General features: G+C 39.0%; 4 protein-coding genes across 7 annotated transcripts; 2 read left to right on the top strand and 2 right to left on the bottom strand.

Moving 5' to 3' along the window:
- The first annotated feature begins 94 nt into the window (after positions 1-94).
- On the top strand, positions 95-5752 carry LOC135673602 (PH, RCC1 and FYVE domains-containing protein 1-like). Of its 3 annotated transcripts, XM_065182674.1 has the most exons (8): positions 96-259; positions 674-706; positions 792-1156; positions 2136-2345; positions 2431-2541; positions 3728-4096; positions 4214-4321; positions 5159-5752. In XM_065182674.1, the coding sequence occupies exons 3-8, from the start codon at positions 818-820 to the stop codon at positions 5498-5500; spliced, it is 1479 nt and encodes a 492-aa protein (XP_065038746.1). In that variant the 5' UTR covers positions 96-259; positions 674-706; positions 792-817; the 3' UTR covers positions 5501-5752. The 3 variants fall into 3 exon arrangements, with proteins under 3 accessions (XP_065038745.1, XP_065038746.1, XP_065038747.1); XM_065182673.1 differs by having other exon boundaries at positions 95-706; XM_065182675.1 differs by lacking the exon at positions 674-706 and having other exon boundaries at positions 178-195.
- A 380-nt stretch (positions 5753-6132) lies between these two features.
- Positions 6133-9361, top strand: LOC135673603 (microtubule-associated protein RP/EB family member 1C-like). Its single transcript, XM_065182676.1, has 7 exons — positions 6133-6553; positions 6657-6812; positions 7888-7994; positions 8204-8420; positions 8504-8617; positions 8713-9013; positions 9104-9361. Exons 1-6 carry the CDS (start codon positions 6446-6448, stop codon positions 8989-8991), a joined length of 981 nt encoding a protein of 326 aa, XP_065038748.1. The 5' UTR covers positions 6133-6445; the 3' UTR covers positions 8992-9013; positions 9104-9361.
- A 4247-nt stretch (positions 9362-13608) lies between these two features.
- LOC135673601 (lanC-like protein GCL2) lies at positions 13609-16306 on the bottom strand. 2 transcript variants are annotated; one of them, XM_065182671.1, is made up of 6 exons: positions 16050-16306; positions 15715-15893; positions 15521-15632; positions 14668-14781; positions 14268-14585; positions 13609-14171 (listed from the first exon to the last, which is right to left on the bottom strand). In XM_065182671.1, exons 1-6 carry the CDS (start codon positions 16200-16202, stop codon positions 13833-13835), a joined length of 1215 nt encoding a protein of 404 aa, XP_065038743.1. In that variant the 5' UTR covers positions 16203-16306; the 3' UTR covers positions 13609-13832. The 2 variants fall into 2 exon arrangements, with proteins under 2 accessions (XP_065038743.1, XP_065038744.1); XM_065182672.1 differs by having other exon boundaries at positions 14271-14585; positions 16050-16303.
- A 974-nt stretch (positions 16307-17280) lies between these two features.
- On the bottom strand, positions 17281-20733 carry LOC135673600 (lanC-like protein GCL2). The gene is made up of 6 exons (XM_065182669.1): positions 20486-20733; positions 20219-20397; positions 20019-20130; positions 18338-18454; positions 17941-18255; positions 17281-17846 (listed from the first exon to the last, which is right to left on the bottom strand). Exons 1-6 carry the CDS (start codon positions 20636-20638, stop codon positions 17508-17510), a joined length of 1215 nt encoding a protein of 404 aa, XP_065038741.1. The 5' UTR covers positions 20639-20733; the 3' UTR covers positions 17281-17507.
- Between the last annotated feature and the right edge of the window lie 1503 nt (positions 20734-22236).

The following is a 22236-nucleotide window of genomic DNA, read 5'->3' as shown; positions in this document are numbered from 1 at the left end:
GCGATCAGCTTGCCCCGCCAAACGGACGGCTCCGATGGCTCCTCGCCCGTCCTTTACGATTTTTTCTTAAAAATGACCGGGTGGAAATCTTCGTCATCGTTCGCTCTCTCACACTCACTTTCTCTGCCCTCTTTTTCTTTTCTTTCCTCTTACTGATTTCGGTGGAAAGAACGGAGGAGCGAAAAAAAGGCGGAGGTCGGTAAAAGGGGCGATTCTTTCTCCGTTTCCTCCTCCTTCCACTCTCTTCAATGCCTTCCTTGTGCGTATTTTATATCAGTTCTCTGACTCGAATTCGTGTGAGATTGTTTCTTCTAGTTTGTTCCTTGATCGCCCTTCTTTGAGCATTTTTCTCTTTGATTCGGCTCCGATTAGTGTCGATTTGCTTCGATCTGGTGTTGTTCTGCTTGAGTTCTCGAGGGTTATCACGTTTGGGTTGGGGAATTAAGGGTTGGTTTGCGGCTGTTGGTGTCTACCGAAACTTCTGATGCTTCTTTTCCTTGCTTTATCGCCACGATCTGCGAACGTCAATTTCGCTTGCTTGATTTCGTATATGCTCCTTCCGTCGGACGTTTTCTTAATCTTTTACTCCTTGTTTCGTTACTCGCAATTATTGGTCCCGAAAACCGTATTTTTCTGCTTGGAATCGGTTCTAGATGATTTTGTCTTCTTGTAGCATCCAATAAGCGCGTGAAGGAAGGTATCTTTGGTAAGAATTGGCGATTCATAATCAGTGCTGGATATCTTGTTGTAATACAATTCGAAGAGAGGTTAGGGTTCTGTTTTGGGTTCAGGGGATCAAGAAAGAGAGGTATTTTCAATGGCCGACCGCAGTCGTGCCTTCTGTATCGAAGAGCTGCCTGCGCATTTAATTCTGGAGATATTGAGCTGTGGGCGTCTAGGTGCTGTCGACCTTGCGTGCTTGGAGACAACTTGTCGAATGTTTAGTGGTGCTCATGGGCTTCTTCCCAACAAATTCCGGTCCATGGTTGAGTTTGCTGCATTCCACATTTGTATGACACACACTATATTTGGTTCTCTCCCACAGAGTGCACGTACAGACCTTCTTGGTCGCTGTCATGGGAATTGGAAGAAGGTTCTGAGGTTCTTGCAGTCTGTGGAGCAGTCTTCCTGCAGTGTCGAGACGTCAGCAGGCAACGTATGACTTCTGTTGATACATAAATTCATCTTGTCTCATAAATTGCTGTTGCTATTATGTGATCAAATTATATACTTGACTGGGATTAGTATACATGTTGAACAACTTGTAAGGCAAATAAGGCTGTTGAATTTTGAAGTGCTGTTGCTAAGTTGTTATACTCTTGAAGACTAGTAAATTGGGCTATGCCAACTTTAATAGAACTCTCGATAATTCATTGACATTTTGTCTTCCATTTGGCATAATAATGCTTGTAGAGACTAAGTCACTCCTTTTTATCCTATATAAACATATTTAGCCTTTGAATTAATTGGTTAACTGTGTTAGCTATATTGGTATTTGCCCATTTTCCCATTGAGATCAACCATAACTTAACTGGATCAGTGTTGATTTCAGTGGACTTCTGTGATCGAAGTGGTCCTGACACCTACCAGTCAATCAGGCTATATCCAACTTGCTCCAGTTGATTTAGCTGATTCACCAATCTTACGATCTCAGTCAATTTTTTGATAATTTCAAAGGGCTTAACCTGCAAGCTAATTGACCTTTATGGATGATTTGAACTGTTGGTAAAAATCTTGGGCCGATTCTGGCTGACATCTTGTCGAACCAATATGGTATCGGTATAGCTGGTGTTATACTGACTTGCACCAGTAAGAGGTGAATTATTCTTCAGCTCTGATGTTTGTGCATTGGCCTTTGTGTGGGCCATGAATGCCCAAACCTCGAGCTTGATATTAGAAATCCAAGTTATGACCTTTGTGATGATTTCTTTGTCATAAGACTTGCAGTATTTTAACTTCAATGCTTTCCATATACGAGACTTGCACCATTTTATCTCCAATGTTTTTCATGTATAAGAGGGTTCTTTCTGAGAGAAAGTTTGCTATATATGTTATAGTTTGTTAGTTTTGTGCCTTCTGAATAAGCACATCAGATCTGCGTCACCTTTTCGTTCAAATGCATTTTCAATATGCAGATGCAGGTAACCACAGGAAGATATCATACACTCTTGATTCATGACTCGTCTGTGTACTCTTGTGGATCCAGTTTGTGTGGGGTACTTGGTCATGGTCAAGATACAACTCAGTGTGCTGCATTCAGCCGCATTAATTTTCCATCTGCTTCTCATGTCATCCATATCTCAGCTTCTCACAACCATGCAGCATTTGTAACGCAAACTGGAGAGGTAGTCACTCCATGCAATTGATGAACTTACAATAATTATTATTTATGTTTTACTTTATGACCAGACTTTGTTGTTTCTTTTTTAGGTGTTCACTTGTGGTGATAATTCATCATTTTGTTGTGGTCATGGAGAAGTGGGCCGCACCATATTTAGGCCTATTCGCATTGAGGCACTGAAGGGGATACCCTGCAAGCAGGTACATTTCCACTCACCATCATAAAAGTGTCCAAATGTATTGCTATAGATGGGGACATGGTAGTCCACACCTCCCATTTCCAATACTGAAAGATATCTTGTGTTGTGGTCAAATAAGAAGTTCTCTTGCTCTATTTTGTAAGCCACTAAGGTAGTTATAACCAGAATATGTTGAGGAAAACCTAGTATATGAACAATAATAGTTTGTAGGTTAGTGAGGTGAGATAATACTGGGAACTCAGTATTTATTTGACATTATGAAATTACATTTTTGTCATATGTTTACTTTTGTGACTTGCTGAGAAATGGATCCTAATGCTGTTGGTCAATAAGGAAATGAATTGTTATCTTGGAATGGATATATCCTGTGTGCATCATGACAATTTGACTAATGAAGAACAAAGGACATTCTCCAAAATGAACAATTTGGGATGTGCTTTGACCGTTTTTAGCATAGGAATGTGTTGTAGGCTTTAGAGTACCTGCCAAGTCTTTTAAGGATTGGGATTAATGAATGTTCAACTTCATGCAGATTATAGAAATGGATTTAATTGTAAAATAAAAATGTAAATAGAAATAGGAAAAAGAGAAGATAGGAGCTTAGACAGACTGTTTAATTCAGCATATTAAATAGTAGCAATAACAGATATGGAGCCTTATAGCCAGTTGTTGACAATTGATTGAGAAACAAAAACAAAAAAGGAGGTAAAAACTGCCTATTGGATGGCAGCTATTAATGTAAGCATAATTCCATTTTTACAGTACTGCAACTCAAAGGAAAGTTGAGCAAAATCTTTGGTTGATTAAGTGCCTTGATGCCAAAGACTTGCTCTTAGTTTTCAATTACACTGTTGGGAAATTCTGATAAAATTTTGGGATTACAAGTTCTTAATTGGCGTATTTTTATTGAGAATTTCTGCTGCCATTGTTTTACATCCAAGTCCAAGTTGTCACTATATGTATGTATGTGTGTGTGTGTGTGTTTATATATATATATGTGTGTGTGTGTGTTTATGCCTGCATACGAGTTCTTGTGAGGAATTTGCTTCCTATTGAATTTTAGTGTGTCATTTGCTCTGTAACCAGGAGTGTTCCCAAATATTTTATTGGATGTTTAAAAGAATACCTAATCGTGTGATCAAATGGACTATTCTTTTATGAAATTGTTCATTAATTTGTTTTTTCAGGTTGCCACTGGGTTGAGTTTTACAGTGATTCTTACAATGCAAGGCCAAGTTTACACATGTGGGAGCAACACACATGGCCAACTTGGTCATGGTGATACTGTTGACAGGCCAACTCCTAGGAATATTGAATATTTTGAGGGGCTGGGACATGTAGTGCAGATATCTGCTGGTGCAAGTTATACTTTTGCTGTCACTTATGATGGAAGAATTCATTCATTTGGTTCCTGTAACAACTTTTGCCTTGGCCATGGGGATCAACATGATGAACTTGTTCCACGTGTCATCCAGTCATTTAGGAGGAGGAATATTCATATACTACGTGTGTCTGCTGGAGATGAGCATGCAGTGGCACTTGATTCAAGTGGATATGTATGTCTCATTTCTAAATTTTGATAATTGTTGGATTGTAATTCAATGGTGCAGGTTCCTCACTACTTCCATTGATCCCTGAGAATGTTTTTTTCATAAAAATAAATATTTTTACAGGTATATACATGGGGTAGAGGCTACTGCGGCGCCCTAGGCCATGGGGATGAGAATGATAAGACTAGTCCAGAATTGTTGGCCACTCTGAAGGGTCACCTCGCTGTGCAGGTTCTATATATTTGCTTCTTTCCATTCCAGCTATGTTGTAGCAATAGATATCCAAACCTATATGCAAGGAATACTGAGGAGAATATGTTGTTGTCTCAATTGTCAATGTTCGTATACTCAGTAGTAGTTAGAAAGGAACCAATGAAATAGTTGAAAATTTAATAGTATATATCAATTGTCGTGCCCAATATCCTAATAATTGAGCCTTCAAAGCAAACAGTCACTTGATTGTGTCTCAAGGTAAAGTCATCCTGCCAGTGACTTAATGTTTCTGATTACAATTTTTATTTTTGATTTTGTTGTATCATTTATACTTATTAAATTCTGACTCACAGTTTAGAATAAATTTGAAGACTATGCCATGATTTAGCTATTAAAACTGAGATTAATAAAATGTCATGTTTATGGCATACAATTGGTTATTGAACCACCAAATCGCTACTCTGATTTCACAAATTGATTTGGATTTACATTCAGTGAGCATGTCTATCACATCTGTTAAATTTATCATGGATCATGAACATCTGTTTTGGGCATCACTCTAGCACTTCTCTATTACGAATATCTGTCAGTAATCGAGTGATCTATTTGCTATTTTGTTTTCTTTTTTGCTTTAGCTCTTTCATAACAGTATGCAAAAATATTTTTGGAGTGGAATGTACTGAACTCTTCATGTGCCCTTCTAAAACTAATAGCTATAGCAAACCAGACATTAGGCACTAGGATATGAAGCCTGATTGAGTTGCTTACCCAGTATTTCACATTTTGGAGTTTATGTGCTTTTTTCGGCAGTAAAACTAGTTTAGTGACAGTTTTGTTGGCCACTAACACGTGCAGGTGTGTGCAAGGAAAAGAAAAACTTTTGTGCTCACAGATGAAGGTTCAGTTTTCGCCTTTGGGTGGATGGGTTTTGGTAGTTTAGGATTTTCTGATCGAGGAAGCTCTGACAAGGTTATGAAGCCACGAGTCCTCGATAGCTTGAAATCCCACCATGTAACCCAAATCAGCACTGGACTCTACCACACTGTTGGAGTTACTAATAGAGGTCTAGTATTTGGCTTCGGGGACAACGAGAGGGCACAGCTTGGCCATGAAAAGATGCGAGGTTGCTTAAAGCCAACAGAAATAGTTGTTCAGAGGACAATGGATGATATAGCGATTGCAGCACAAAGTGGGTGAAGAGTTTCTTCTCTACGAGGTGCCTATATTCTTACATTTGTTTATCATCTCAATGCATTTTGTTTAGCTTATAACGGAATTGTTCTTTCCTCATAGTATTGTGTCTTAGTCTCTGAATAGTTTGATTGAAGTGTCAAATGTAGAGGTGTCATGGACTATAATAATGTAGTTTGTCAGGGTCCATGTTAAATCATGCGTAAGCAAGTGCAAAATTTGGTATCAGAAATGTAAACCAGTTGTTTTGGCTGTTGATTTGTTATGCGTTATTGGATTGACTGCACGGTGGATTACTCCATCTTGGTGTGTGTATAACATTTTGTGACATGCAAATCCTTAAATGTTCATCCCACAGTATTAGATACAATATTATTGCATGTAATTTTATGTGAGAACTACCATCTTTTTTGTTGAATATTGATCGATAACGTTATGGCAATATAATAATACGTGTAACATTACACGCATGCGCGATACATGTGAAGCGTTTCAGTTCTCGTCAACTTTCGACTAGCGTCTGGAACATACGGCGCAACTCCAACGGTAACAATTAATTTAGATCACTGACGTGCTCTTCTTTGTTCAAAATTACAATCCAAAGCTGCGTCAGCGTTGTGGCGCCATATCTCGACCGGTCAATCGACCGGCCACCGGTCCGGTTCAGGATAGAGAACGCTAGATATGGAATGATTGCTATAAAAGGGGTACGCCGCCGCCGTTGCTTCTGGCTTTTTATTACAGTCAGGTCTACCCTCATTTCAAATTCCTCAAAGCCCGCCCTCTTTCTACCTCCCCTTCTTTTGCTCCCCCCATTTATTAGCTCAATAAACGAAGCCCTAAAACAAGAAATCTATCGACCGAAGTTGAGCTCTTCTCCCTTCCCTTCTCCTCTTTTCCTTCCACACCCCGATCATTAGTTCAAGAAACGAAACCTCGATCGAAGGAGCGATGGCGACCAACATCGGGATGATGGACTCGGCATACTTCGTGGGCCGGAACGAGATTCTCGCGTGGATCAACTCCACTCTCCAACTCAATCTCTCCAAGGTCGAGGAGGTATGTTATCTACTAACCTTTGTTGTTCGCATGGATCGATCGCAGTGCGTGTCTTGATGACATAGTTTGGGTCGGGGATCGGTGGCGATCGTGGGGTTTCCAGGCCTGTTCCGGGGCCGTGCACTGCCAGCTGATGGACGCTGCGCACCCGGGGATCGTACCGATGCACAAGGTGAACTTTGATGCCAAGAATGAGTACGAGATGATCCAGAACTATAAGGTCCTTCAGGATGTCTTTAATAAGCTCAAGATAACCAAGGTCTTCCATTCTTCTCTCTTCTGTATTTTACTTTCTTTTTTTTGTTTTCTTTCTCCTTTTTGGTTGATTGATTTTGAATAAATTGTGCAACATAGGGATTAGACGTTTTGTCCTTTTATTTATTTACTACCTTGGGATGTTACAGATTGTTCTTGTTGCTACTGTTTGTTAATGATATATTTTTCTGCCACAAGCGATTACTTATATATATGTCACAGTATTTTGTGATTGTGGTTAGTATGTTTGCCTCTCTCTCTCTCTCTCGCTCGCTCGCTCTCTCACTCTCTGCTATGTGGGTCTTCGTGGTCTTTTAATCTGTCGGTGCTTGTGATATTTGGTGGTTCTCTAACGGAAATATATGGGATATGTTATAGTTAATTATGCATTATATGGGAAACGAATGACAGGATGGTTATAGTCCAATTCTTTCGGTTGATACTTCCATGTTGCCTGTATGTTTCCTTAAGTCATGATTGGTTTCGGTGGCTTTTTCTCAAAGCAAGACTTTTCAGATCTTCTGCTGTTCAATTTAGTAAATCAATGAAAACCGATCTTTATATTCTATAGACGTTCACTGAAATAGGTTGCTAGATATGACCTTTTCTTTCACATACAGCACTTTGTAGAGAACTTATGAAACTTCGTTACTGATGAGTGTACAGAGCCATTTTGTAATGAGTTCGCACAATGTAATACTGGATTTTATTTTGAGTACAAACATTAAATGGGAGCATGTGGACCAATTTGTTGTTGGTTCAAAGATCTGATAAATGCTCTTTGTACGATTGCTATTATTGCAAATGTTGGTTCTTCCCTAAGAGAAATCATGATCACTATCGAGTCAAACCAGGACATTATTATTAAATCAATGTGTGTGTGTGTGTGTTAAATGAGTTAGATGAGTAATTCTGTATGATCTTATATAGGTTGTCGGGACTGCTATTAAACAAAAAGTTCTATTGAATGTTGGGATAGGTCAGCTTTGTATTGATGAAAGGGTCTCTCTTGTCATCATGCCATTTTCTTTCTAATAACTTGCAATTGAATATGTCCTTTTACCGTCTTGACTTGTCAGCACATTGAAGTAAACAAGCTTGTAAAAGGAAGGCCCCTGGACAATTTGGAGTTTATGCAGTGGATGAAGAGATACTGTGATTCTGTCAATGGTGGTGTTCTGATCAAGTAATTTCTAAAATCTTTTTTCCTGCTTATTTACTACTGTATAACACTTCAACGCTAAACATCCAAACAAAATTTATGTTTAAAATCCAGCTACTGTCGTGCCAAAAAAAAATCAAAAGCTTAATGTTTAAGATGCAGCTACTCACGAGCAACAATCAAAGGCTTGAATCATGCACATGATGACCCTCTTATCTTATTTTGTTTTACAGCTATAATGCTTTAGAGAGAAGGGATGCTTGCAGAGGTGGAAAAGAAGCAAACAAGAGGTCATCGTCGTCTTCTCAATCATCCGTCAGATCTTCATCTGCTGCCATTAAAACTCAAGCCTCACATGCTACAAAAAAGAATGATGGGCATGTTGCAAATGGATCCCATAGGACCATAAAACCTGCCACTAGTTCTGTTGCTCATGCTTATGATGAACAGGTTAGTTATTAGATAAACAATTCAACATTGTTTTCCCCCAGAATATATAAATGTCCAAGGCCTAAACACTACACAAAATGCAGATCACTGAGCTGAAGCTTTTTGTGGATAGCCTTGAGAAGGAAAGGGACTTCTACTTTGGTAAATTGAGGGACATTGAAATTTTATGCCAGAACCCTGAGCTAGAGCACTTGCCTGTAAGTGTACTTCTCCTGTCAGCATTGAAATAGGCTATTTGACGAGGACAGATTAGATGAAAGAAGAAATATAGTAATACCACGTTGGAATGCAGATTGTTTGTGCAATTCAGAAGATACTGTATGCTGCAGATGATAGCTCATCTGTCGTGGCAGAAGCACAAGCCATGATAGCACAGCAACGGATCGAACCACCGCCACTCAGCCCTATCCTTGAGACGTCAGAAGAAAAACCAAAGCAAGAAGTGCAGAAGAGAAAGGATATCTCCACCCTTGAGTTTGATGCGGCGGCCCATTCGACGCTGTCCCCACGGCAGAGGCTCTCTGACATCTCGGATGTGCACTACTGTGGATCACCACTTACCAACTACTGAGAAATTTTCGAGTTCAAAGCAGGTCCATCAACTAAACCGGTCCATTTTCCTTGGGTGCTTGCTTGTGAAGTTACATGCTTGGCTCAGTCACTTTGCTCCTTATCTTAACCAGGTCTCCGGAGCAACGGAGCGTTGAGATTTGGTGCCAACTTTGGCTTTGGAATACCGGATGTCGGTTGAGCCATCTACCTCTCTCTCTTGGGATCATAAAGCCTTCAGCTGTGTGGTGCTCACTGTAAGCTGTTATTCTTTCTTCTGTTTCTCCGGACACAATATTGAGCAGAAATTGCTTTGGACTCCTAAACAAGTTGTTCTGCCTAATATTTTAATGGTTAACATAACCTCCCCATGCAAGTTGATCCGTCTATTATTTTACCGGTAATTTTGGAAGTGTTTGAGATGATAGCAACAGGTAACTGCAATAGTTGCATTGATTAGGTTTTCGCCTTTATCTGCTCATAAATCAGGCATACAGTTAACATTTTTGGGTAAAGATCTGTTTGTCGCGTTGAAATGGTGGCTGATAGTAAGGAAATCAGATTTGGGGCCGTCTTTATTAGTTTAATTAGAGAATCTTGACATAAAAGCTCGAGAGAATACTAGAAAATTTATAAAAAGACTAGAGGTAACTTCTTTCTCATGCAAGTTTGATAGGATTGAACTTTAACTGAGAGTTGTCGTCGGCATGTGAAATTTAAACAAAGTCAAACTATAAAATTATTTGATAGTAAAGGTTTCGGAAGAACATAAACAGTAGCCTAAGATTATATTTTGACCACACACGTATTGGAAGGTCGAGAGCTTCGAAGTGCAAGGTTGAAGGTCGTGCACGTTTCTTGTGGCTTGAGCTAGCCAAGCCCGAGTAGAACCTACTCGACCCTTTGTAAGAAAACGATCACTTGTACTAAAACTAATAACATAAATACATGCAATATCTAATTACATCATGTCACTTAATATAAGTAAAATATTTCTTTTACACATCGCATGATGTGTTTGTTCAAGATAAAACAACTTGTAGGGCACTAGACACGAGTAAAAAGAAAACCAAAGACAAAAAAATCATATAAAGAACTAAATGCAACAACGTTATAAGATATGATTATTTAGGTAATTCGTACGAAATCAGAGTCAGGAGAAAAGCAATCAACATATTCAAACATTATTGGGAGTAGGGAAAAATGGAAGGAGAGAATCCTCGAAGTTAGTCGATACGAATGGTATGTATCAGGGGATCAATACATGGACCGTCCTTTATCAGATGATAATTATTGAAATATAACTATTATCAACCTATAATGGTCGAATTTCAATCATTACCGATCTAAGGGATGAGATTACCCTCTTTTAAATGGTCAAGTTGACCATTTGAACCATAGGAAAGGGTTTTTAAACTTTTTCCTTGCCCCTCTTTCAACTCGTATCACTCGTATCAACTCTTTAAACTTATGGCCACTCTTATTTCGGCCTATTGCGTGACTCCTTATGCTTGCTCGAGATCATTGCCTCGATGACGATATATTAATTGACCATTTAAAGTGTCTATGATATAGTTACCAACGGTTTCTCTATAACGATTAGAAGTGTTAAGAGGGCTTTAACCCCATTATGAAGGCCTATATTATAATTAATGGATGAGAATATAACATGCCTCGAATTTTGCCTCTGATGGTCGTAGTGTACATTCCCAAGTAAGTTGAGTTTGAACTCCTTCGTGAGCTACACAAAATACTAAAGGAAATTAGTTTCAGGCAAGCATACCATTCTTATGTTGGGCCTCTTAACGTGGTTGAGAAGGTACAATACATCAAAGTGTTTGAACCATACAATAACATTTGGGTATGAAAAGTTGTAGTATGCTCCAGCGGGTCGGTTGTCATTGAATGTCTCCAAGGATGAGAGGTGGAAGTTCGATTTGGTTCCTCTTAGATTTTTTGGGTGAACGACGATCGACTTGAGGTGGGGTCGACCAGTGCTTCCATTTTTCATTGTTAGAACTCTCATTGTATCTCCTCCAAACGTCAGTCCATCTATTGTAGTTGGATTTATAGAAAATCCTCCATCTACTCCACTAATTGAGCCTTGGATTCAGGTAGGATATGGTGGTGGTGCAGTCCGCTAAATTCCATGGTTGGGGACCTAAGTACCTCCTCGACTAGCAGTTTGACAGGTCTAAGGTACTCTTGGGATGTCAGCACCATGCTAGGTCGAGGAACCTTAACGAGGGCTAGTGGCTAAGCTAGTGGCATCGTTTGCTAGGTTAATTGGGGCAAAAGTAAAGCAGCAGCTTGTATCATATCTACTAACATATGCACTTGCTAAATGAGATTTAAGAGCACCTCGATAAGAATGAGTAGATGACTTGGGTCATCCCTAAGGGTGAGAGACTCGGGTTGTTAAACATACACTAATATTACATTGACATTTGCGTTGAGGTGGATATGCCTATATGCGGAAAGGGTGGTTGCTGCTCCCCTTAGGTGAAAGTATGGTGAGTCGAGTGCAAAGCCTATTCACTCGAGAGTTCATTAAGAGGGTCGACTAGCAAGTATTCTTATGATATCGGGCCCTCTTTCTAATACCAAAATATTACAGGAACAAGTCGTTGTCATCTTGGTCAGCCCGACATGATCCAGACCCATATGCATAAGGTTGTCCAAGGTATCTCCGAGATGAAAGCATCGAGCTCCCAAGGTGTCATCTATATAAAGATCAAGGTCGGGAGAGGTTTTCCGATCCGATCCCTTCAACCCCCAAGTTAATAACCCGAGATATACGAGTATGAATGTGAGTAATAAAAAATATGATCCCCCTATTTCATTGTGTTGAAGATGAGCTTTTATACTTAATCATAAAGAAATAAAATATTACATAAGATATTCTAAAATGAGATATCATCTAACCGCTTTCGACAATCTCTCCTTAACCTTTTATCCATGCGAGCAAGAAAGGGGGGGGACAACCCATAATCGTCTGCCTTGGACTCTTTATCCACAAGGGCATATAGGAGTTGGGTTGTCTTCTTCTTCTACTTCCATTTGAGACACTATGTGGAGGCCATGTGTCAGATGACATGGAGGCCACATGATGGATTATAATTGATTGATGATGTTTTCTCAATCAAGTATCATCCCATTAGAAGGTTTTAAAAAAAATAATATTTAATATGGATAAAAAGGTTTAACACATGTCGATGTAGTTGCCACTCGACAACTACATTTGTGTCGATGCAGATACAAAGCGACATGGGTGGGCGACAATGGAGAGAGCGATAGGAACTCCAACAACAACCCTAATTTCAAATCAAGGCTAGGATCCGCCCAACAAGTTAGCGGTGTGGCGACCACAATCTTCATTATAGATATCGCAGCGACCACCACTAATTGTGTCGACGCCACCGTCTACCACCACCGATGATATTCATCATCGAAATTATTTTTTTACCATTTGTTTTTATACTTTCTTGGTAAAACGGTAAATGAACTTAATTATTTTACTTTCATAATTATAAGGATACTAACGTAACTTTTTAAAATGCAGAGATTAAAATACTAAATGTAACTAAATAAAAAAAATACATATCTGGCATGTGTCTGGCCGAGATGGATGTATGTATCCGTCCAAAGATTTGCTCTAAAGATTCGTCCTCTGGCGCTAAAGATTTGCTCGACTTGTACCGTCGACGCTCGTGTCTTTGCATTTCATTTTAAGGGTTGTGTGGAGTTTGTGTTTGTGTGGAGGTCATGAGGCTTCGCATGGGTTCTCGTGTCTCCGCATGCATACGTTTGGTTTGAAGGAGAAACATAGATGCTTGGGTTTGATGAGAATGGGACGTTTTCGATGGAGAGCCCACGATTGCTTGCTGCGAATAACGTGTTCAGCAAAAATCTCTTACTCGGTTTCTCTATTAAATAATTTCCCCATCTAAGTCTGAAAACACAATAATATTATCAATCCAAAGAAAAATAAACTTGCACGTATTCGCCTTCTTTTTTTTTTTTCACTTGCTTGTACTACCATATCAGTAAGCCCATTTCAATTTCTACATCTTCAAAAATTATATTAGGATCTCTATACTTACAAAAATAAAACATTTAATTCTATTTCTCCTTAAGTCATTGATTTTATTAGTAAAAAATATTGATAAATCAAAGTGAGACAAAGTCAACACATGCTCAGTAATAAACTCTATGTTATTTCAACAGAGTCTACGACGTGAAAAAAAAATGAGATTAGATGTTTAACTTTCATAAGTATAGGAATCCTAATACAACTTTTGAGAGTATAAAGATCGAGATACTAAAGATAACTAATTACAGGAGATAATTTATAATTAATTCTATTATAAAATATGACTTTCATATCCCAACTGAACTTTGCCTATTAAATGCGTGCCTAAGTTTCGAATAATCGAACTTCCAAACATATGAAAAAAAATAATAATAATCGAACTTCCAAACATATGAAAAAAAAATAAATTATCATATATAAAAAATGCTCCAGGACATCTAATGAACAACTGAAAAGGACAGCATAATAGCAGCATCTTGGTCATGAACACAATACTCATCTCTTTTGCAAAATTTGATTTGTACAGTAATAAGAGTAAGACGATCATTCAGGAACATCAACCAGAAAAGCTTTTCTACTGTTTGCAAGCCAGCTTTAAATAACATGTAAGTTTCCCGGTACCCTACGCATGCATGGTAGGGAGCAATCGATGTCACGACACTAGGTGATTACAGTATCTTCGATAGAACAGTAAACAAGACACATTGTTCTCATATGTACACGTCAAGATATTGCTTCTGATGCAGAACAAGCCAAAGTGTGCCAAGGGTTCAAAGCTCATAAGCTGGAAACCTTGATTCGGAAGGTCTGATCATGTCCAAAAAGAGATGTGCCATGCCAGCCTGCCCTTCAAACATCGAATATGGTCGATCACCGCTGTGCATTCTCCCATCTGCAATCAGCTGGTTAGCTCTGTCTAGGAGGAAGCAAGCAAATGCTTTAGCTCGATACAAGTACTCGACCCTCCCAGTTAGCCGATATAGTGAGAGGAACACGTAAGTGTTCCCACTTATACCATGGCAAATGCCAACTCTCTTCAGCAGGCCTCTGCTCCAGACGACCTTAGCAGCCTCCTCTGCAGCACCCAAAATCTGCTCATCCTGGAAGACCTGGACGCACCATTTGTATCAGAGAATTAGCTTCTTACTCTTTTGCAATAAAGGCAGGTTCAGCAAAGGATTAAGTCAAGACAAGAAAGGCACCACCACCTGAGAAGCTTTAATAAGGGTCAGAGCAACACCAGGGGCACCATGGCACCAATGCACAAGGCGGTCTGAATTAGAGCCCTGGCTCGATGGGTAATTCCCACTTGGGAAGCGGTGATTTATCATGTAGCTGAGTGTACCTTTAATGCATTCCTTATCTTCTGGCTTCAGTTCCATATCCATCAGGACGTGCATGATTCCTGCAAGCCCATGAGCAGCACCCCAGTATTTCTTTCCATGCCACTCGTACATCAGCGGGCAGCTGCTTTTGTTGGATAATCTTTTGCCATCCAAGATGATTTCTTTTGTTACTGGACTCTGTCATAGTATACAAGATGTTATCTCTACCGTATTTTTCTTACAGATGATGCACAGGGAAGCAATACGGCCAACAATTCACCATGTGAGTTGAAGGGATTGTACTCTCGCCTATGTGTTTATTTAGGAAAGAACATGCCCACAAGTACCCAACTTTTCCATATAAAAGTTCGTTAGGAACATCTCGCATCTTTATCTGCTTGAAAAAGGTAACCAAGTTACTGAAAGAAGATGAGCGAGAACACAATACCCATCATGCAGGATTATATCTAGTAAAAATGAAGAGTGCTATAGCAAAAAGAATAAATGTACAAGAAACAAACTAAGATGATTCTGTCAATGTTAATACTGGCTAATGTATTTGTAGGAACAGGAACCAGTAAGATGAATACGGAAATAGCCATATAACAGAACGAAAGACAACAAATATGATTTTGCAGTCCATATGTTCAGTCAATCTGTTATAGAACTCATTTATTCAAATCAAGACAATTCAGAGAATTTGAAAATATTCTACATAGGACCATCTCGAATGATTTTGGGATTGATTGGCACCTGATCTTAGTTGAATGTCTCAGAAAAATAGATTCACAAGAAATTAAAGAGTTCAAACACAGAGATGGGCATATCAAATATCAACAATGCTGGCGTCTTATCTTGCAAGTTACTCTACATATTTGAGCACAGTCAGATTGTAAAAATATTTTGCCCGTCATTAAAATGAAAAAGAACATGTTTTATTCTCTTTACTTCTCCTCAAGAAGGAAGAAGGGAAGAAGCCAACACTAGAGTGACAACATTAATTTCTCAAACAGTATATGAACACACCTTAAAGGAACAATACACTTTTACCAATTGCTGAACTTGCACAACGATCTGTCTCACAATGAGATAAAAGTACCACCTAAAATTTATGGAATTACCAATTTCATTACCTCCCTGAATGAGCTCAAATAATGGTTGAGGAGCACATTGTCTCCAGCTTGCTTTGCGACGACAGCCCCAAGAGCACACACTCCCGCACGCCCACATATGAACGTCACATGCCTACTCCAAACCAAATCCACGCTCAAACCAATCAAGCAACCATTGTGGACGAAACAAGACCTGAATGTAAAAAAGCATCTACCGTGACCCAGCCGAAACAGAATCACAAGCCCTTATGATCTCGCCACAGAGGCTGAGATCACTTAGGTTGTTGGTGACCTGGTACGCCTTGAAGAGCAAGAAAGCCGTTCCAAGAGCACCCGTGTAGAGGGTGAAATCCTTAACTCGCCGCCCGTTGCGCAGCCACGTCTCCTTCACAACCTGTAACAAGCAATAGTACAAACAACTTGTAAGCACCACCAAAAGCTACCTTTCCAGAGATAATTAACATTGTCAGCTACTAGGAAGCAGGTAAACCTCAGAATAGTCCTAACTGAACCAAAGCATGCAAGAAAGCGAGCAACGAAAGAACGCGACCTTCTCCTTGAGATCGAGTGCAGCTCTTAGAAACTTGTCGGCTAATTTGGTGTCGGGAAGGCAGAGGAGGCTGTGGAGAGTGGATTGAACAACCGCACCTTCCTGTTCTTCCACGAAATCGGGCATCTCATTTGGGAAGTAGCGATCAGCCATCCCTTCGGCAGCGACACTTTCAGGGAAAACGAGATTTGTGGAACGAGCGGCGGCGATTCACTTTGTCCGTCTCGTATTTATGATTATTATTCGGGAAGAGGCAACGTTGTGTGACCGTCGTGGCATCTATTATGATGCTCCACCTGGGCCTACAACTCAACTTATGAGGATCGTGAGATAGATGATGAACGGCTCATGATCCTCAAGTTGATGCGAACCGAAGAGTTCATAATTGCACATAAAAACTATAACTTAAATCACCATTTTTAAATTAATATTTAGTAAATTATTTTAAATCATATTTGACCTACTATATTGGAAATATTCAAATATACATTGGAATTTCATGAGCTAGCATCAGCATTTCATAATTTATATGATGTTAATATATTTTTTTATTTTTAAAAATTAATATAATTTATATTTTTATAAAGATAATTTTTATATTTATTTTAAAAAATTATTTTATTTATTTATATGATTATTTTTTATTTATTATATATTTGGACAATATGAACATTTTTATAAGATTACACACATGCATTTTTTTATTTTATTTTATTAATTAATATATATATATATATAATAAATATTAAAACTATTAGAAAGATGAATTTATCATAAAATATTTGATAAACTTTTGAAATATAATTTTACCAAGCAACACTTATATCAATACACATTTAAATTATAATTTTTATCTATTATTTATCAAACACTTAAAATATTTCATAATTATAAATTCATTTAAATCTCTTTCTTCTACTGCACATTGAAAATATAAATATATTTTCAAACATAACTAATGATTATAGAAATACCATGGATCCTGTGCCATTGACATTTACTAATTCATGACTAATGAAAAATAACATATATTTTGACACTTGCAGTTAGAAATATATCACCTCGTAGTACAAATCAGAAAAACATCAAACTCATACAATTTTATGAAGAGAGTTAGATCATTATAACTCTCTTCACTATAAACAAATAATCCCATGAATAGCGTGTTGCCGAATTGATGAGTTAAGACAGTCTTGCCATACTTTGAACCTGCAGGAGACAAACTTCGCTATAGAGTAAAAAACCACATCAAAAATATTAGCAGAGTTGCAAGCTTTAGTACATACTTCACAAAACAAGCAAAACCAGTAATGACATTAGTGGATGATGCAGCACTTCTCAGACACTTCAAGTTAGTTACTGCTACATAGTCACACCGTGACATACTTACACATATGCACACCATGACAGGAAGCAACACATTTGTTCTGACCGAAAAAGAACTAAAACTACAGGAGGTCAAGCTTCGTATGCTGGAAATCCTGATTGAGAAGGTGTAGTCATGTCTAAAAAGAGGTATGCCATGCCAGCTTGCCCTTCAAAGAGTGAATAAGGATGATCACCACTGTGCATCTTCCCTTCGGCAATCAATTTATTAGCTCTATCTAGCAGAAAGCAAGTAAAGGCTTTTGCTTGATATAGGTACGATACATTCCCAGTTAGCTGATAAAGTGATAAGAAGACATAGGCATTCCCGCTTACACCATGACAGATCCCAACTCTCTTCAGCAGGCCTCTATTCCAGACCACATCAGCAGCTTCTGCAGCTGCCTTCAGAAACAGCTTATCTTGGAATACCTAACAAGATATACTTTCCATTAATTTAGCAACCACAATTACTTGTAATAGTTGCCCACAATGTGGAGGAACGAAAGGCAGATAAGATTAACACCTGAGCAGCTTTGGTGAGGGTGAGAGCAACACCAGGTGCTCCATGACACCAATGCACAAGGCGATCTGTATCAAATCCCTCGCTTGAGGGATAGTTCCCGCTAGGGAAACGGTTTTGAATCATATAGTGAAGGGTGCCTTTCACATATTCCAGGTCCTCCGGTTTGAGATTAACATCCATCAGAACATGCATGATTCCAGCAAGCCCATGAGCGGCTCCCCAGTACTTCTCGCCATACCACTCATACATCAGCGGGCAGCTGCCCTTGATGGCTAGTCTTTTCCCATCCAGGATAATGTCTTCTCCTATTGAACTCTATAAAATTATGCAAGTAATTACATCAACTTATTTTGGATAATACTCAGGTGGAAACAAGAAATTAGGATAAGAAACTTACCATGTCAGTTGAGGGTATCGTTCCCTCTCCAATGTGTTTATTTAAGAAAGAACATGCCCACAAATAGCCAGCTCTTCCATACAAAAGCTCATTCGGAACATCACCGGGCATTTTAATCTGTTTAGAGGATGAACATATTAAAAAACACCCATTAATATGCCATCACTCTTCTATGCAATTAAATAAGAGAAATGTTACTAAATGAATTAAAATTTTGAAATCTTGTCACATGCGAGTGGATCAGTGTTGTTGAACTTTGATCACAATTTTCATCATTGTCATTTACAAAAAATCTTGATATATTTCATTCTATGAAGAGTCTAACCTGTGGACCGTCAACTTAGTTTCATCTTGGACAGAAGAACTTTACTTTTTCATGCCCTCATGACGACCTTCTAGTCAAGTAGATTTCTCCTATCAGAAACAGATAATGCGGATAGAGAATTGGTGTCTAAAGCTCTATGGGATCAATCAGAATGAACCAAGTTCACAATTTTACTACATTAGAGATCATATGCTCATTGAACTTCAACATGGCCATCATACATAAATCTTATAAAACATATGAAGTGATCATAAAAGGGTGGAGCCTTCGAAATGAAGGATTAGGAAGGGCATCTAGGAAAATAAGGGAAGCTATAGGGATTAACAATTTTCAGGTTGATATCTCTTCTGTAAATCATCAACAACTAAAACTGTTGCACATAGATCTCCATCAGTACACAATGTGGAATTCTAACTCTCCCAAGAATTATTTAACATATAGTCATAAACCTCTAAATCTATCCATGCGAGCCTAATGTTTATCCTTTTCAGATATGTCCCAAGCACAGGGAAAATAAGGTTGGATCAATCAGATAATTGCTAATGTGAATAACCAAAACAGTGCCAACAAAAGCTTTTACTGAATACATGTAGTAGTTAATTCATTTGGACAAACCAAATTGCATCTATGAATGCTTGTGAATTAATGACAGGTAGAGATAGGTAACTAGATTATCTAGATATTGTTACATATGATGATTCCATGATCATTCCCCTTGAAATCCGATGATTTCACCAAAAGATCATGTTATTCCCACTTTGAAATCGGGTAGGAAATTCAAGTCAATTGTCAAAACATGAGAATTTGGATCCTTAGGGTATACTTGAACTTGGAAATCATAAGAATGAGATTAAAAAATTCCAGCATATACATGGAATGTGGATGAAATCCCTCAATCAAATGCAAAAACGAGTTGAAATTTGAAAATCCTAGGTTACGCCCAATACACAAGACCTCCAAATCTAAGGTTTAAAAGGTCAAAGTATGAAGCTTTACTCATGCAAACAGAGAGACAATTTCCATGATTACATTAACCTTACTAAGATATCACAATCCATCTTAAAAAATGTGGCAAACACGTATCTGTTGAAACTTGTATCCTCACTTTGAGCATTTGAATAACTCTGAAACGTTTGTGGATACAATTTGAAGTTAGAAAAGGATCCATGCAGATGACATTATTAAACAGTTCCATTGCTAGCTTAGCAAAGCTGTGGTATTTGCATAAGGTTATGAACCACGAAACTCACCATCATGATCAGACAAGAAAAATTCTGACGCGTGAAACCTCTTTCTGATCGAAAAGATCTACCTTGTCATGAGCATTTTCCAGAATAGCACAAACGCAAAACTTACCTCTCTAAACGATCTCAAATAGTGCCTGAGCAGGTCCTCATCTCCCGCTTCTTTAGCCACCACCGCACCAAGAGCGCAAACGCCGGCCCGCCCACATATGAACGTCACGAACCTGCTCCGACCCCAATTCACATTCGAGTCAAACCCACAGACCCTCGTTCATCACATCAAGACAGATAAAAATTGATCTTTCATCTTACGGCGAACCCTGGGAAGCTTGATCGCAAGCCCTAACAATCTCGTTGCAGAGGCCGAGATCACTTCGGTTGCTGGTGACTTGATAGGACTTGAACAACAGAAAGGCCGTCCCGAAGGCGCCGGTATAGAGCGTGTAGTCCTTCGCGCGCCGCCCGCTGCGGACCCAAGTCTCCTTCACCACCTGAAACCAACAATATCACAAGCAAACAAGGAGTATGCACGATTAAAGCGATGGAGCATGAGACCAAAGAGGATGAAGAGAAGTTGACCTTGTCTTTGAGATCAAGCGCGGCTTTAAGGAGCTTGTCGGCCAATTTGGGGTAGGGGAGGTAGAGGAGGTTGTGGAGAGTGGATTGGGCGACGACACCTTCCTTTTCTTCCACGAATTCCGGTAGGTCATTGGGAAAGAAGCGATTGGCCATCGCCGCGACTGTGAGCGTTCACGAGAGCTTGGAAGAAGCGTCGATGAACCCTTCGCAGCCACTGATATGACCGGGAAGGAGAACTGTAGAGATGGTGGCACCTTCAATATATGACACCTAGAAATAGTAATTATTTTTCTTATTTGGTTTTTCTTTTTGTTCTCTTGAGATAAATTTTAAATTTAAATATTTTAAATCAATTATTCATGCGTATTAAATTATATTCCATGGGACCATTTCGTGACATAATAATTTTCATATTTATATATGTATAAGAGGTCAATTTATGTGAATCATCGCATCAGGTTTCGTTCATAGCTAACAAAGCTTAATAAATAAGTTTCGGACTAATTACATATTATACCTAGTTAGTTATATTTAATATTATAGTTTATACGTTTTAATAAGTTATATTAGTATCCAGTTATCAAAGTGAAACATCTAGTTTCATTTACCCTAATGACATTAGTTTTATCGATAGAAACATGAAAACAAAGAGTAAAAATATAATTTTAATGTTTGATGGTGGACAATGACGTTATTGGCGTCTACGCCAATGTAGTTGTCTGATCGCCTCCCGTGATGATAAGGTATGCTCTCACTACGACATCGCCCGCCTCCATAAGGAGTGTTCCGCCAACCTCATCATCGCCTATCACATGTCGCAATGACCACCACCATCTGCGTCAATATTGTTATAGTTGTCGAGCGACATATTGTGGTGGTTATCACGACGTCTATAGTAAAGATGGTGGTCCCCTTGCCATTGACCCGTTGGGCGAGAATCCCAATCTCAACCCGAAGAGGTGAAGGAAAACAAGGAGGAGGAGGACAGTGGAGGTGAACATAACCTCTACCTCCGTTGGCGCTTCCGCCTCATCAGTCATGGCCATCGCCACCTTGTCTTCACCATCAACGATGTGGGCGACACCCTTGCCTTCGCATCTACCACCTATCGCGGCCTCCACTATAACATTCTCGAGTCCCTCCACCTGTCAACATCGACATAGATGTCGAGCGACATCACTTTGCATCAACGTCGATGCAGATGAAGAGCAACCCTTTTGTCGCTCGACAACTGCGTCAATGTTGACGCTGATGCAGAGCGACGAAAGAGTCTCTTAGCAAGAAATGGTGTCAGAACTAATGCAATAGGAGCTCCGATGACCCCAACTTTGAGTTGAGGTTGGGATTCATCCAACGGGTCAACGATAAGGTGACCACCATCTTTGCCATAGATGTTGCAACACCACAACTATCTACATCGACGTCGATGTAATTGTCACTCGCCAACTACATTAGTGTCGGCGCATATGCAAAGCAACACAAGGCAAGAGGCGATGAGGTTTGCGATGCACTCCTCGTTGAGGTGAGTGGTGCCACGATGACAACTGCATTGGCATCGACGCCATCATCTATCACCAAACATTAAAATTATATTTTTTTATCTTTTATTTTCATATTTTCATCAATAAATCTGACATCGTTATGATAAATAAATCTAAATATTTCACTTTCGTAATTATAAAGAAACTAATATAATTTTTTAAAATATAAGGACTAAAACGACTTTTTAAAATATAAAGACCAAAACGATC

Source organism: Musa acuminata, chromosome BXJ1-5, assembly GCF_036884655.1.
Source record: "Musa acuminata AAA Group cultivar baxijiao chromosome BXJ1-5, Cavendish_Baxijiao_AAA, whole genome shotgun sequence".
Lineage (NCBI taxonomy): Eukaryota > Viridiplantae > Streptophyta > Magnoliopsida > Zingiberales > Musaceae > Musa > Musa acuminata.
Note: the sequence above shows the minus strand (reverse complement) of the source record. Positions and strands in the feature narration are given on the sequence as shown.

Coding starts and splice junctions, on each gene's coding strand:
- LOC135673602 (XM_065182673.1), top strand. CDS start 818: ATGGCCGACCGCAGTCGTGCCTTCTGTATCGAAGAGCTGCCTGCGCAT. Junction 4,097..4,213: donor CACTTGATTCAAGTGGATAT/GTATGTCTCATT, acceptor ATATTTTTACAG/GTATATACATGGGGTAGAGG. Junction 4,322..5,158: donor AGGGTCACCTCGCTGTGCAG/GTTCTATATATT, acceptor TAACACGTGCAG/GTGTGTGCAAGGAAAAGAAA.
- LOC135673603 (XM_065182676.1), top strand. CDS start 6,446: ATGGCGACCAACATCGGGATGATGGACTCGGCATACTTCGTGGGCCGG. Junction 6,554..6,656: donor ATCTCTCCAAGGTCGAGGAG/GTATGTTATCTA, acceptor TGGGGTTTCCAG/GCCTGTTCCGGGGCCGTGCA. Junction 7,995..8,203: donor AATGGTGGTGTTCTGATCAA/GTAATTTCTAAA, acceptor TTTGTTTTACAG/CTATAATGCTTTAGAGAGAA.
- LOC135673601 (XM_065182671.1), bottom strand. CDS start 16,202: ATGGCTGATCGCTACTTCCCAAATGAGATGCCCGATTTCGTGGAAGAA. Junction 15,633..15,714: donor TCTGTTTCGGCTGGGTCACG/GTAGATGCTTTT, acceptor GGTTTGGAGTAG/GCATGTGACGTTCATATGTG. Junction 14,172..14,267: donor TTATTAAAGCTTCTCAGGTG/GTGGTGCCTTTC, acceptor TGGTGCGTCCAG/GTCTTCCAGGATGAGCAGAT.
- LOC135673600 (XM_065182669.1), bottom strand. CDS start 20,638: ATGGCCAATCGCTTCTTTCCCAATGACCTACCGGAATTCGTGGAAGAA. Junction 20,398..20,485: donor CGCTTGATCTCAAAGACAAG/GTCAACTTCTCT, acceptor TGTTGGTTTCAG/GTGGTGAAGGAGACTTGGGT. Junction 18,455..20,018: donor ATTTGAGATCGTTTAGAGAG/GTAAGTTTTGCG, acceptor TCCTCTAAACAG/ATTAAAATGCCCGGTGATGT.